A 16803-nucleotide genomic window follows, 5' to 3' on the forward strand; every position below is an offset into this window, starting at 1 on the left:
CCAGTTGGAGCAGTGCACTAAGGAATAGCCTTCCCTATTTTAAGGTGACTGCTGTATTTTTTTTTCTTTTTTTTGAAAGGTTTTTGCTATAGGGCGCGTATGCTCGCCAGAAAGGCAGAGAGAGACATAGAGACAGAAAGCAAGAAATCGCCCCCTGGGGGGGACAGCCATGCCGCAATCCCTTCTCCTCCATTCTCCTTTTGGGATCTTGGGCACGCACGCACACGTACCCGGCGTGAGTTTTAAGCCACCGAGTCCGGGACACAAACCACGGTTGACTACATGGGAGTCCAGTGACATAGCTATTATGCCAACTGCTGGTCCTGTCACTCTTAATTCTGATATCATTTCCCCATTACTTAAACAGCCATGCCGCAATCCCTTCTCCTCCATTCTCCTTTTGGGATCTTGGGCACGCACGCACACGTACCCGGCGTGAGTTTTAAGCCACCGAGTCCGGGACACAAACCACGGTTGACTACATGGGAGTCCAGTGACATAGCTATTATGCCAACTGCTGGTCCTGTCACTCTTAATTCTGATATCATTTCCCCATTACTTAAACTTCAGTGGAGTCAATCCACTTGAACACTTCCTTGACAGCTCTGTTGTGAATCATTTCATGATTTCTTCTGCAACATTTTCTTTTGCACATCTCTGTTGCCACAAATTCATATTGAAATACACCCCAAATGTCCCCTAGAAGACATTCAGTTTATTCTTCAGTCATATTGAAATCCTTTATTTAGGTTTAGAAAATACATTTATGGTTTCTGCATTGGATTGCCTTAGCTATTGCTGCCACTAAGTGTAACCCTGCTTAGATAATTCTGGAATGACCCTGAAACATAAAAGAATAAGGTTTTCTATATTGTGAATTTTCTTTGTCTTTCCCTCTTCTCCTCATTGATTTCTTCCTGTCACTTTATTTTTCTTCTATGCAATATCCTTTTCTATTTTAATTTCAATTTCAATTTTCTTATTTATGCTAGGAACATATAAATTTCTGCCATTCTTCCTATTCAGAAGATCTTAGTCACCATCGACCTGTTTTTTTTTTTTTTTTTGCACCCACCCCCAAGCTGTAATCCTGTTGATTCAGAACTACTGCAGAGCCCTCAATCTAGAGAGCCTTCAATCTTTGAAGGTATCATCTCAATCTGTATAATCAGCACCATGGACAGAGGCACTGGTAGGGATTAATGGGTTTGGAAGACAAAAAGAACAAGTCTACAGTTAGCTCTAAAATCAAAACCAAACACATCTCATTTTGTAAATTACGAAAGTGAAAGATTAAATTTTTCCAAAGTGTCGTGACTTTAATTGCTAGTAATATTTTATGCTAAAATATGAAAAGGAAGGGCAATGTTTAGAAAGTTTTTAAGAAGATAATTTAAACATAGTTATAGAATTTTAGAGCAGGTGGACACTTTAGGGATTACCTAGTGTCTGTCTGTCTGTCTATCTTTTATTTGCTAGAAGGTGTGTGTGCTTTCTGGAGAGAGCCAGACAGATAGGGAGAGAGTAGAAAAGTGCAAAAGCATACCCATGGGGTATGGTTACACTACAATCCCTTCTTCATTTCTCCTTTCAGGATATTGGGCATGAACATACATGCACCAGGTTTGTTTTTCAAGCTGTCAGGTCCAGGATTCAAATAGTGAAGTTCTATTTTGTGAATTGTCTTCATTGCCACGTGAGATCCAGCCTCCTTAACCATCATGCTACCCGCTGGCTCACCTTCTTGTTTTATAGGCGATGGGCTTAAGTGACTTATCCAAAGTTACACAGCTCATCTAGTTTAAAACTTGGCTACTGGGAAGAGATGGATGGGTAGCTTTTCCTCTCAATGTTATATAACTGTCCCAGACAAAACAGATAATTGAATTTAAAACATCTAAACCCTTTCATTGAAGTCATCAAGGGAAAAAAAATATCTTTCAATGTAAGAGAGCATCTGTAGGTGTCTGAGAGGAACCACATTTCCTTGTTTCAATGAGAAAACTATTAGGGTTTGGATGATGGTTTGTACACTACTTTTTTATGTTTTATAATTTAATCTTGGGAAGTGTGAGACCTAGCATGGTTATTAGATCATGGTGATTACATCATGAATGCAACACTCATGAATATATTAAATATGTCTCTTGATACGTAGTGAGTTCTAATTTTCATGAGACGGGGTTAGTTCTTAGGAGAGCTGTTATTATCAAAGAAAGCTGTCAGGAACTCATTCTTTCTCTGCATGCATCCGCCGTCCTCTGTGCTTCTGTTGGCCATGTTGTAGCCAACCCGATGCCAGGTCTATACCTTTGGACTCCTCAGCCACCAGAATTGTGTGCTAATAAAGTCTTATTTCTTTATAAATGACACATTCTTAGGCATTTCTGTTAGCAATGTAAAAGCAATTAAGAGAAGGACTTTCTATTTCTGGCAAGATCCTTTCCAACCATATATATATATATATATATATATGGGACCATCATACATAATTGTTGTTAGAAAGGAACTACTGGGTCAGCCATATAGCCTAATTGGTTAAGGGAGCTTGACCCCTCATGACTAACTTTGAAGTTCAAATCTTAGACCCAGAGGTTTGAAAAACATGCTAGACATGTAAGTATGCATGCCCCAAATCCTGACAGGATGGAGAAATGGAGGGAAAGGAACTGAGGTGTGACAACATCCATTGGTGGGTGCTTCACTTCTCTCCCTCTCTCTTTCTCTATTTCTCTGATGAGAGTGTGTATCCTCTAGCAAATAAAAAAAGGGAATTACTACTCTGTACTTAAACATATGTTTATACAAGTTTCCCAAATTTTTGCAAAGAATGTTGATCAAAGCATCTAACTTACAGTGAATATTAGATTTAGTCATTATGAGAAACTTATCATTACATCTCATTATCCCACCATAAAATGAAAAGATAAGGCTTTCTAAATAAACTTGAGAGAACAGGAGAAAAATCTAAAATATACCAAAAGAAGCTTCTAAAAAGTAATAAAGTTGGAAATAAACAATGGTTATATATTATTACTTAAAATAATACAAGAATTAGCTATTATCCCTGATAAATGTCTGTGGTTCCTTCTGTGCTTTCTTTCAAATATGATTATTGATATCACTGACCTAATGCCAGAGGACATTTGCTTTTTTGATTGCTTTTCCTGGGTGAGCGGCAAGTGTGTAACTAGCAAAGAGAACCTCTCATGTCACCCACCAGGGCACATTTGCAAGATGGCTGTCTGAGGTCAGGGTACAGTCTATGGCCGTGAAATGGAGCAAAGCCAATTAGGCCATATGTGGATCAAGCCTGTGACCTTGACCTCATTAGCACTGGGCTTTGCCCAGCTCGACTAACTGGCCCCAGATGGCTAAGCTTAATGCAGTATTTTGTGTACAAGTACCCTAGAGCACATTCACGGAAATCTAAATTTTGAACTGAGCACCTTTTATGCCTGGCTTGGTGCAAAAGAGGTTGATTTTTTTTTTTTAATTCTTTCTTACCGTTAAAGAAGAATGGTGAACTTTATTCTAGACTTGTTGAAACTTGATATGTCTTTTGGGCTGCTCCCTCTCCTCCTCTCTTCAATTATGAGAAAAGTTGTAAAGTGTTGTATCCTGACCTCACTTGCTTTGGCAAGTTTAACAAGCCATTGTGGTAGAAACAAGGTATTGCCCAGAGGCCACTAGAATTCATTTGGTATTTGCTCCCTGGTTGGCAGGGTCCTTCCTCTGACACACACGTTGACAGCCTGAGAACTCGCAGAAATTTTTTTTTTTTTTTACCATTGTATGCATTAACAAAAATCTAGTACCCTTTTGTTTAGGGACTAGTAAAACCATCTCTCTTTGTTTTTTTCTTTTTCCTTTTTTGAGAGATTATTTTTTAGAATGCCACTTTTCAAATAAATTCAATTTGTTAAAAATATTTTATGATCACCTACAATAAACTATGATCACCTTCAGGTAATAAGAGTGTAAGGCATTGTACCTATTTTTAAGATTTCAGCTAATAGGAAATGTATATGTAGAGACACACAGAGACATAGTCACATACAATTATGTCACATTCAACATTAACTAAAAATATAACGCAGTGTATGGTATGAGCCCTGTTAGTATATAAATCATCAGATATGTCAATTTAAGTTTAGAGATACTATTTCAGCAATGTAAGTCTCTAACACATTTTATAGTATTAATTTCTAAAGTGAAAAAAAGTCAGTGTGGAAAATTAGGGGAGGACATTGAAATTTGACATGCTCAGTATATCTAATAAGAAAATGCTCTGTGGGACCAGCAGATGGTATTATGATTGCATCACTGGACTCCCATGTAGTCAAATGGAGTTTGAGTCTCAGATCCAGTGTGTACTTGCATGCCCCAAATCCCAAGACCATCCCCCTGGAGGTGATTTCTCTCTTTCTGTCTCTTTGTTTCTGTCTTCTGGTGACCACACATGTCCTATAGCAACAATCTCCCTCAAAAAAGCAGACGCTCCTCAAATACTTATTTCTGCTACTTCTCTGATTGCTGACTTTCTATCTTATTCCCCTTCACAGGAGGATGTTTCCTGCTATGAGAGTAAAAATCACTGGCCTGGATCCACATCAGCAGTACTACATAGCAATGGATATTGTGCCTGTGGACAATAAAAGATACAGGTAATGATTACTCTGAGATGTGGAACGGTGGGCCTTACCAGCATTCCAAGGCAGTTCTTCAAACTCATTAGATGAATCATTTTAACAATGCACACTGAACAGGGAACACAAAATGGAGAATATGCCAATGGCTGTGGCAGAACACAAGGCACGAGATAGTGAGTACAGCTAGAAAATTAGGGTTTGGTAATGGTTTGGTCTACAGTTCTCCCTCTGTCTCTAGAGAGAATAAGATTGTATAGGGTTTCCTAGGGTAACCCAAATCAAATGGATCGTATGTCCAAAATAAATTCAACTCACATTGAAATTGATTGGCATATTGATTTTTCTTTTTTTTTTTTGATTTGTGAAATGCTAAGTAAGTCAGGATGATTTATTCTGGGAGGGGAAGGAGAAGCAGTTCATATACATTATGCATTCAACCATACATATTATGGCTCACCCTACTGATGTTGGAAAGGGAGAATAGGAGAACTGAGTAAGATGTCAAGACAATTATCCAGCTGAGGGGATTTATTGTGTATTAATATGGGTTGTGAGTGAGTTAAATAACTTTACCTTTGAAGTCATTAGAATCCAACATAGTTTCCACATCTCCTCTATGACTTATACATAGTTCTTGTCAGAAAAAACTTAAGACTTATTTGATCTCTTGAAATCTCAATCAGAGAAATCATGACACTCAGTAGAATAATTTACAAGGCAATAAACTAACGGAAACAAGTGAGTGACAGTTTTGGCTGATTTGTTAAAAATTTATGAATTTATAACCAGAAGATTGAATCTTAAAGCTTTCCAGGTATAACTGGAGCACCGAATGTTATTATCTTTGGCAGTAAAAGATGTATTAATTTTTTACTAAATCTCAGTGAATTGTGGCTCATATTTGAAATATCTAATCTGAGAATTTGGCCCTAAATCCATGAGTTTGGCGAGAGAAATAGGGAATTCCAGAACTAGGATGATAGGGGGAGATTGCTAGCCAAGAGAGATGTCTGTTTTCAAGCATCTTAGGAATTGTGACTGGACCGAGTGTTTCTATTTGCCAGGGTCCATGTTCCATGTGGCTCTTGAGAACTGAGAAGCAGGAAAGTGCCAGGGCATGAAGACCATGCTTTACAACTACAGGAAAATTGGCATAGTCTGAGACACTGACTTCCTTTGTTACCAAGAACATTTGATTTCTGGTAACTTTGTAGAAAAATAATATGGGAGATAATAAAATTCAAAACTAGGTTCATCAAAGAAAACCCTAACTAGAAAGATTTGGTGGTGTTTCTGGGAAAGGGGACACTAAAGTAAAGGCTTTCCGTTCTCATAGAAATGCCTCTACATTCGGATTCTCAGCAAGGAAATGGTTAACAAGAGAGAGGCTTGGAGGGGCTCTGCACATGGCTGCATTTTATAGGACAATATGGAAGATGTTTTTAATAAGGAACAAAATCCTGAACAAGTGGCCAAGGGATTATATGGTTTGCATTTGGAAGGTGAAAGGTTGCAGTAAAATACCTTTTCCATAGCTAGACACGTGGGTTCAGGATGCCTGTGTGCACACAGGGGTGCATGGCAAGAAGGAGGGGGAAGAAAGAAAAAGGACTGTGAGAATGTTTTCCTCGTGAGAGCTCTGGCTTTGATCATTAACTACACTTCTCTGCCCTCCCTATCCCGTTGTCCATTTCCATCTCTATTGCATTTTCCCTGGTTGTCTGCCCTTCTCTTTTTCTCCTTTTATTCTCTGTTTCATGTTTATTATTGCTCCATTCTTTCTGTGCCTTTGTCTCCTCTCTCTTGTGTCTACTTGTTTCCTGGGCCCTGTCCCTTCCCTGTATCTGTTTCTGAATCCTCTTCTCTCCCTCTCTACCCCAGATATGTGTATCATAGCTCCAAGTGGATGGTAGCCGGCAATGCTGATTCCCCTGTTCCCCCAAGAGTTTATATACACCCTGATTCTCTAGCTTCTGGAGATACCTGGATGAGACAGGTGGTCAGTTTCGACAAACTCAAGCTGACCAACAATGAATTGGATGACCAAGGACATGTGAGTCAAAAAAATCCCATCTCCCTTTTCCTCTCTCTTTCCCTTTTGACTTTAGAGCTGACTAGCCCCAGGCTTTTACAAATGAATAAATTAAGACTCTCTATGCCACTTTAAGTCATTTTAAGTAAGTAAGCATAACATTTTTTTCCCAGTTAAATTTCATATTACAAATCTAACATTTAGCAAACATCTGCTATGCATCAGGTTGTGTTTATCAGACAAGTCCTTGTGCTCCAGGGACTCGCAGTTCAGTCAGGGAGGCAAGACAGAAACACAAGACAAATTAAACAATGGTAAAAGAAATCACAACATTCAGTAGAATAACTCACAAGGCAATAAACTAAGGGAAACAAGTGAATGACAGCTTTGACTGATTTGTCAAGAATATATGAATTTATAACAGAAGATTAAGTTTTAAGGCTTTCCAGGTATAATTGGAGCACCTGATGTTATCAATTTATCTTTGGCAATAAAACATGGACTGAATTTTTGCTTAATGCCAGAATTTATGCTAGGTGTTATTGGGAGACTGAAGAAGCTAAAACCATCACTTATCCTCAAGAAAATAACAATTTTCTGAGGGAGTGAGAATGTACATTTATCAGTCATTCTCAAGTGATATAAATGAATGTCCATAAATTCAATAATGAGCGCAAATGGAAGTATGTAGAATTTAAAGTTGACATGAACCCGATGCTGAAAAGTTGAATCTGAAGGGAATGGGTTGTCAAATGGCAGAGATTCTGAGATCTTTTAGTGGAGTGTTGTCCACTGGCACTAGACCTGTCATTCAGCATTTATTTAGTTAAAGTTAACACATTACATGTACCATCTAAGATTGAGACATTCTGCAGTGTAGTTCCATGTCATGGTATCTAGTCACTCAGTCTCTTCTGCCATGGGCAAGTCCTCTGATTTCCAGTTACTATACATTCTACTCCCAAATCATGCTTTCCTATAGCACTTCCATCCTGTGATTTATATTGCATGAGACCTTAAAAATATGCAGAAATCTTAAAGCCAGGCCTGGCATATTTCCCCTTCTCATTTCAGATTATTCTGCACTCTATGCACAAATACCAGCCCCGAGTTCATGTGATTCGCAAAGACTTCAGCAGCGATCTTTCGCCTACCAAGCCTGTCCCTGTTGGAGATGGTGTGAAGACATTCAATTTTCCTGAGACTGTGTTCACCACAGTCACAGCCTATCAGAACCAGCAGGTAAGAGGCTGCCCTTGAAAGTCTCTGACTGTATCTGCTTTTAAAGAAGTGTTTTTTATTTCATTTTAATGTATTTTATACATTTAATCACTATACACAACTTAGCTTGAAAGTTGACTTTACCCAACATGATTATACTTTGCACCAGTTCACTTGAGGATACAAAACACATTATCATCAACAGATAGTAATCCATTTCTGTGTCCCATAAATGGAGTATTCTTGCTTTTGGTGAGAAATGTTTCGTCTTTCTACCTAGCACTGAAAAGCTGAAATGAAAGACACCAGTCTTAGAGTGCTCATAAGGCAGTGGTGATGACAGTATGAAAATGCCCAGTAATAACTGGCATAGTTTAGATTTATGTTATTTTCTTGTCTCTCTATTCTTGAACCTGTGTTCATGATCTCTATTATATATCCTGGCAAATGACCTTCATCCTTTGGAATTCCCTTGTAAGTACTTAGGTTAGATTTAGTCCTTCCCTCTTATCTACAGTTTTCTGTGTCCCTTGGCCAGGCTACACAAAACTCATTGAAGTTCTCAAACTCCTAGACCCACCACCATCATTTAAACTTTCGGACTAAATCTACCTCTGTGTGATCACCAGACACACCCTATGATCTGTAAGATTTTATGTTTGTAATATATTCATTCATTTCATAAATATTTCAGTCTCAGTAGAGAAATACAAGCAATTGAGACAATTCTTTTCCTTAAGAGTTTTTAGATGAGTGAAAAACACATAAAATATGCAATGATGGTACAGTGAAATAATTCAGTGACAAGAGATGCAGACACGGTGTTTCTTGGTTTGGAGAATAAGGGATGTTTTCATGGAAGAACTGACATTTTTTTGGATGTTGATGTACACAGATTAATTAGCCAGACAAATGCAGGAGATATGTGAGTGGGAGTATGTGGCAAAAAAGTCAAATCTGGAATTATTGTGGGCATTGTAAACATTGTTCTTTTTCATTTTGAGGAAGGTAGCTAGCTGGATTTATAAGTGGTCTGAGTTTATGTAATATCCTAAAATAGCATGTGAATCATATTTTTATAAATTGGATTTTATTTTTTTGAGAATTGTCTAACATGATCCTGCGGTGAATTTTTTTCTGAAACAAAGATTTTTCTTTATACACCTTGCTTGAAAATCTGCATACTATTAACTGACTAAAGAATATAGAAACACAGTAAATGGATGTGAATACCAGATATGGTGTGTGTGAAAGAGTATCAGCATTTATTTAGTTAAAGTTAACACATTACATGTACCATCTAAGATTGAGACATTCTGCAGTGTAGTTCCATGTCATGGTATCTAGTCACTCAGTCTCTTCTGCCATGGGCAAGTCCTCTGATTTCCAGTTACTATACATTCTACTCCCAAATCATGCTTTCCTATAGCACTTCCATCCTGTGATTTATATTGCATGAGACCTTAAAAATATGCAGAAATCTTAAAGCCAGGCCTGGCATATTTCCCCTTCTCATTTCAGATTATTCTGCACTCTATGCACAAATACCAGCCCCGAGTTCATGTGATTCGCAAAGACTTCAGCAGCGATCTTTCGCCTACCAAGCCTGTCCCTGTTGGAGCTGGTGTGAAGACATTCAATTTTCCTGAGACTGTGTTCACCACAGTCACAGCCTATCAGAACCAGCAGGTAAGAGGCTGCCCTTGAAAGTCTCTGACTGTATCTGCTTTTAAAGAAGTGTTTTTTATTTCATTTTAATGTATTTTATACATTTAATCACTATACACAACTTAGCTTGAAAGTTGACTTTACCCAACATGATTATACTTTGCACCAGTTCACTTGAGGATACAAAACACATTATCATCAACAGATAGTAATCCATTTCTGTGTCCCATAAATGGAGTATTCTTGCTTTTGGTGAGAAATGTTTCGTCTTTCTACCTAGCACTGAAAAGCTGAAATGAAAGACACCAGTCTTAGAGTGCTCATAAGGCAGTGGTGATGACAGTATGAAAATGCCCAGTAATAACTGGCATAGTTTAGATTTATGTTATTTTCTTGTCTCTCTATTCTTGAACCTGTGTTCATGATCTCTATTATATATCCTGGCAAATGACCTTCATCCTTTGGAATTCCCTTGTAAGTACTTAGGTTAGATTTAGTCCTTCCCTCTTATCTACAGTTTTCTGTGTCCCTTGGCCAGGCTACACAAAACTCATTGAAGTTCTCAAACTCCTAGACCCACCACCATCATTTAAACTTTCGGACTAAATCTACCTCTGTGTGATCACCAGACACACCCTATGATCTGTAAGATTTTATGTTTGTAATATATTCATTCATTTCATAAATATTTCAGTCTCAGTAGAGAAATACAAGCAATTGAGACAATTCTTTTCCTTAAGAGTTTTTAGATGAGTGAAAAACACATAAAATATGCAATGATGGTACAGTGAAATAATTCAGTGACAAGAGATGCAGACACGGTGTTTCTTGGTTTGGAGAATAAGGGATGTTTTCATGGAAGAACTGACATTTTTTTGGATGTTGATGTACACAGATTAATTAGCCAGACAAATGCAGGAGATATGTGAGTGGGAGTATGTGGCAAAAAAGTCAAATCTGGAATTATTGTGGGCATTGTAAACATTGTTCTTTTTCATTTTGAGGAAGGTAGCTAGCTGGATTTATAAGTGGTCTGAGTTTATGTAATATCCTAAAATAGCATGTGAATCATATTTTTATAAATTGGATTTTATTTTTTTGAGAATTGTCTAACATGATCCTGCGGTGAATTTTTTTCTGAAACAAAGATTTTTCTTTATACACCTTGCTTGAAAATCTGCATACTATTAACTGACTAAAGAATATAGAAACACAGTAAATGGATGTGAATACCAGATATGGTGTGTGTGAAAGAGTAGAGTCTGAGGAAGGACATGTAGAAGAAAAATAGAGAAGTAAAGTATTAATGAGACAAAGAAATGTGGTATTATCTGTTGATAACTTTATAGTTTTATCAACTGGACTAGGGAGAAATGTTCATATGTTGGAATATTCACTTTGTAAGCTAAATAATGTGATTGAATGTATAAAAGAAAATGAAATGAAAAAATATTAAAAAGAAAAAGAAAATCTGCATTCTGTTATTTAGGGCCTGCTTGGAGCAAAATGAGTTCATGCTATTATCCTCAATACCTTTCATGTGGATACTCTGCTTTGTTCTCTGACAATAAGAGGTAAAGGAAAATACTCACTTACTTGAGTGCTTGCTATGTGCCAGACAGGTGAAGGTGTGTTATGTAATCTTTGGCTTACCTAGAAAGGGTACGTCTATTTTTCTTGGTACTTCTGGATAAGATTTCTTAGATACTCTTTACCTTCAGAAGAATTTGATAAGTAAATGTTAGGTACTACATGTCAGGTTTTCATAGTTGTAAACTATTCCCACCTTCAGATTTTCTTTGTGGATTCTGCATGTGATCTAAGGTAAAGAAAGAGCTTTAGCTTTTTTTTGGAATGCTAGTTAGAAATTAAGCCTCTCAGACTTCTTAGATAACAAAACTGCAGAGGCCATGGAGGATTCATACAGAAAACATTACTTACCCAGATTTTTCAAGTTCTGATAGGAGATTTAGCAATAATACAGACAATGGCCTTTGGAGCAACTAGAACCCCTGGATTAGCAGTGGCTCAGAAGATGGGGAATAAGAGTCTAATTTTTCTTTTCTTTTCTTTTTTTTTTTTTTAGGTTTTTGTCATAGGGCATGTGAGCTCAGTATAGAGGAGACAGACAGAGAGATACAGAGAGAGGGAAAGTGAGAAATCACCCCGTTAGGTGATGGCCATGCTACACTCCCTTCTCCTTTGTATTCCTCTCAGGATCTTGGGCACGCATACACACGTATCTGGTGTGATTTTCAAGCCACTGGTCTAAGACTCAAACTGAGGTCAGCCATGTGGGAGTTTAGCCTTTTTTACCACAACACCCTCTGCTGGACCCAGGCGTCTAAATTCTTTAAATAACTAATTGAACTTCTCCAAGATCACCCCAGCCATCATTTTTATCATTAGATCCTTATAACATCCAGTGATGTAGCAATATATATTCCAACGTTAGAATTTAGTTAGTGGAACAAAAAACTAAAAGTAGAACTTCTACATAACCCAGTGATACTACTACTACCACTAGTCATATATACAAAGGAAAGGACTCAGTGTGTCACAGAGATACCTTTCATTGTAGCAGTATTCACGGTAGCCAAGATATGGAATCAACCTAAATATTCATCAAGAAATGACTGGATAAAGAAAATGCAGTGTGTATGTGTGTGTGTATGTGTGTACTGTTCAACTATTAAAAAGAATAAAAACCTGTCATTTAAGGTAAAATGAGCAATCCCAGAGGGTATTATGTTAAGTGAAAAAAGCCAGGTACAGAGAAATCACACATATTCTCACTCATGTGTGGAAATAGAAAAAAAAAATGACCTCATAGAAGTAGTTCAAGAATTATGGGACCAGCAGTTAGTGTAATGGCTATGTCGCTGGACTCCCACGTAGTTGACCGTGGTTCGTGTCCTGGATCCAGTGGCTTAAAACTCACGCTGGGCGCGTTTGCGTGCATGCCCAAGATCCTGAGAGGAGAATGGAGGAGAAGGGATTGCAGCGTGGCCATCCCTTCTCGGGGGTGATTTCTCATTTTCTGCCTCTCCTGTCTGTCGGGCAAGGGCATGCGCCCTATAGCAAAAACCTCTCAAAAAAAAAAAAAAAAGAATAACTAGTAGAGACTGGTAAGGATTGAGAAGGGGAATAAAGAGATGTTGGTTAATGGAAACAAAATTGCAATTAGATAAGAAGAAACATTTCTAGTGTTATAAAACACAACAGATATAGGCAGGCAGATGGCATGGTTGCTAAAGGCGTGGGATTCCCACATGAACGACCATGGTTTGAATCCCAGACCTGGCAGTTTGCTTTCTCATTTTCCCTTTCTCTCTTTCTCTGTCTGGTCAAATTAAAAATTAATAATAATAACAAATGGAATTAAATAAATAAATAATTTTTTGAAAAATACAGTAGGATAAATATAATTAATGAAAACTTACTGTATAGCTCAGAGTAACTAAAAGCAGAGGATTTTGAAAGTTCCTAACACAAAGTAATGACAAATGGTTGAGGTAATACATAGACTAATTATCCTGATTTAATCATTACACATTATATTTCTGTACTGAAAAATCATATTCTACCTCGCTACTTTGTACAATTATATGTTAATAAAAAGTGACTTAAAAAATTCCACTTCTCCAAAAGAATTTAGTTTGTAGAACAAACTGGAGCAGTAAATAATGGACATTCTATTGCTTCATTGAGATCAGTTCTAGAAGCCAACATTGTCATTAATTTCTTTTTAAAGAATTACTTATTTAATTTTGTTATTATTATTATTTTTTAATTTGACCAGAGAGAGGCAAAGAGTGAGAAAGGGAAAGTGAGAAAGCAAACTGCCGGCTCTGGGACTTGAACCATAGTCAGGCATGTGGGAGTTCAGTGCCTTAACCATCATGCCATCTGCTGCCCCCCAGGATGGTCGTTATTGTAACTTAAGGTGAAACTAAAAATCTATTGCACAACTCACTTTGACAATGGAAGAAGAACAAACATGGATACCTGGACTCCCTTTCATTTCCCTGACCTTCCTTTATAGGCAGAGCCTGAGTATGTTCTACTCAGATAAATATTTTGTTTACATCTGGACCGGGATGGAGGCAGGATACAATGGTTATGATAATGGGACTAGGCAGCAGATACACTTGATTTGATTTCTGACCTTACCACTACCAAACTGTGTTTGTGTTTCCGGGTTTGAAAATGTGCCTGCCGCCTAGAGTTCTGAGGACTAGGTGAGGCAACACGTGTAAATTCACAGACACTAACCTGCCATCCAGTTAATGGTGGTGAGCCCACATTGTTCCATGCCTGACTTGATACAGGCACAAAGGGAAAAGGAGAGGAAGGGCAATTTTAACAACTAAATGGCTCATTAAGGAAAAAGTAGATTGCTGGGAATTGGAGGAACTGTGTGAACTGTCAAAAAGATAACTGCTTTGGCCTCTCTTTGCTCACGTTTTGTTGGTGAGTTCAGGATGTACTGACATTCAAAACAGATGAGACATTCTTAATTCTGGCTCTTGTGAGATCAAGATAGCAGCATTTGCCGGTTTAACAAGACCCCAGTCCCTGGATAAATCAATAAGCACGATTGTTTAACATTCCCTTTGGCTGTATAGATAGGATTTAATATAATACAGTGCCTTCTAATAAAATAAAATAAAATAAAATAACCTTAGGTCTTTCTCCTAGGAACCTTGGAAGTCTGCATTCTGTCAGTTAGAGATGGTACCTAATGATAATTTTCACACTTGTCCTGGAGATGCTGGCTAGCATAGATTACTCTCTTTTGTAAGCTATGCTCATCTACTATTGTGCTTTTATTTCCCTTGGCACTCTAGAATAAGAATACTTAATATTTTATGGCAAAATATTTTCCTTCATCTATTTCTTTTTAAAGGAATGATTTGGAGGTCTTTGTGAGAGAAAGAAAAGAAATGTCAATGGTAGGTCCTCAGGAACTTCTTTAGAGGAACATGATGAAGGAAGGACAGCAGTGGACATGGAATTGAAATAAAATGTTACTCCTAAGGAAAAGCAGTGTTCTGTTCCACAGAGAGCAATAGGACAGGTGTTCAGAGACCTGAGATTTGGTTCTAAACTTTTCACGAGCTTCTTGTGTCACTTTGAGCCAGTTACTATGTCTTTCTGGGTTTCAAATTTTTCTTCGAGAAAATGAGGAGTTGGCTTATGCTTTCCAAGGTCTTTGACAGTTCTTAGAATTTTAATTTATTCCTCTTTTTTACTGCTTAATGTTTTTCTTTGTTAAATTTTATTTTTTACTTTATCACTATACATCTTTATAGCATACAATATGGCTTTCCAAAGCAAACGTGCATTGCATGTCAATCAAGTCAAATATATCTGCACAATTTTAAATGAGGATTGGGAGCAATTTATTATTATTAAACCAGAACAACCAACACATAGATTTTTTTTCAAATATTAAAAACGAAGAGAGCGTTTGTGTCTGTGAACTTTTGTTTTAAAAATCACCACAATATTCTAGACCAATACATTCTTAGTATATCCTCATGTGAAATGTGGGAGCATGGTGTTTTGTTGCTGATAAACAAAATATCCCAAACTATACTATTCATTTGTGATTCTTCCCAACTCTCCTCACAGTTAAAACCTGTGTTCCTTCTGACTGCCATCTTGTCACCCAGATTGGACAACCCACGTCTCCTCACAACCAATTTGTCACTAAACTCTATTGTTTATACAGAGAAAGTATTAGTTATTTCTTTTTTTTTAGAATTATTTTACCTTTATTTATTATTATTATCTTAATATTTCCAAAGACACACACACACACACAGCCATTACGCTAACTGCTGGTTCCCTTAAATTTTATTTTTTACTTTATCACTATACATCTTTATAGCATACAATATGGCTTTTCAAAGCAAACGTGCATTGCATGTCAATCAAGTCAAATATATCTGCACAATTTTAAATGAGGATTGGGAGCAATTTATTATTATTAAACCAGAACAACCAACACATAGATTTTTTTTCAAATATTAAAAACGAAGAGAGCGTTTGTGTCTGTGAACTTTTGTTTTAAAAATCACCACAATATTCTAGACCAATACATTCTTAGTATATCCTCATGTGAAATGTGGGAGCATGGTGTTTTGTTGCTGATAAACAAAATATCCCAAACTATACTATTCATTTGTGATTCTTCCCAACTCTCCTCACAGTTAAAACCTGTGTTCCTTCTGACTGCCATCTTGTCACCCAGATTGGACAACCCACGTCTCCTCACAACCAATTTGTCACTAAACTCTATTGTTTATACAGAGAAAGTATTAGTTATTTCTTTTTTTTTAGAATTATTTTACCTTTATTTATTATTATTATCTTAATATTTCCAAAGACACACACACACACACACACACACACACACACACACACAGAGAGAGAGAGAGAGAGAAAGGGAAAGTGAGAAAACAAGACTCTAGGTCCAGAACTTGAACCACAGTAGGCCATATGGAAGCCCAGTGCCCTTAATCACCACGCCATCTGCCAGCCCCAGAAAGTATTAGTTCTTTCTAATCTCATTGCTTCTACCTCTTTCTGGCTCTGCCCTCCCTTCATCTTGGAATCATATGATAGCTTCCAATTAGGTCAGCTGGACGACAAGCTTGATGTCTCAGGAGCCATTCCATACATCATTGCTAAATGAATCTTGTTAAAGCTCAGAAATGATGACATGGTTTCTCTGGTAAAACTTGCCAATGATAGCTCAGTGCCTAGGGAGTAAAGTTGAGAATCCCAAGTCTTTTTTTCATTTTTATTTTTACAGTTTATTTAATTTCATTCATTACAGCGAACATGTGTATATACATGAGAGAGTAAGAGAAAGAATCACCTGTCAGAGGGTCTTATCACACCACCATCCCCTTCAGGTAGACCTCAGGCTCATTAGGATCTTGGGCGCATTTATATCCAGGGTATTTCAAGTCAAACTGGTCAAAGATGTGAACCCACGGTTGGCCACGTGGCCTCCAGCACTTGTAGTTCCGTATGCTGCCTCCATGTCTTTTCATTAAGGTCCTCTGTAGTTATTTATTAGGTACATTTCTAGGGTCATTTTCTGTTATTCTTCATCACACATCCACTAGAATGTAGCAGTCTAGTTAAGAGTTCTATTGCTTCCTGAACTCTGTAGCCAGTTTGCTTTTGCATGTACTGTTTTCTTTTGCAGGAATG

The 16803-nt window shown here is 37.4% G+C and overlaps 1 protein-coding gene across 1 annotated transcript in view; it reads left to right on the forward strand.

Moving 5' to 3' along the window:
• Positions 1-16803, forward strand: part of TBX15 (T-box transcription factor 15) — a 140458-nt gene that overhangs the window by 84316 nt on the left and 39339 nt on the right. The window contains 3 exon segments of the mRNA XM_014583315.1: positions 4566-4667; positions 6534-6705; positions 7759-7926. Of these exon segments, the coding sequence (XP_014438801.2) occupies positions 4566-4667; positions 6534-6705; positions 7759-7926 (442 nt within the window).

The sequence above is a fragment of the Tupaia chinensis genome, unplaced genomic scaffold (genome assembly GCF_000334495.1).
Source record: "Tupaia chinensis unplaced genomic scaffold, TupChi_1.0 Scaffold144247_1, whole genome shotgun sequence".
NCBI classification, from domain to species: domain Eukaryota; kingdom Metazoa; phylum Chordata; class Mammalia; order Scandentia; family Tupaiidae; genus Tupaia; species Tupaia belangeri.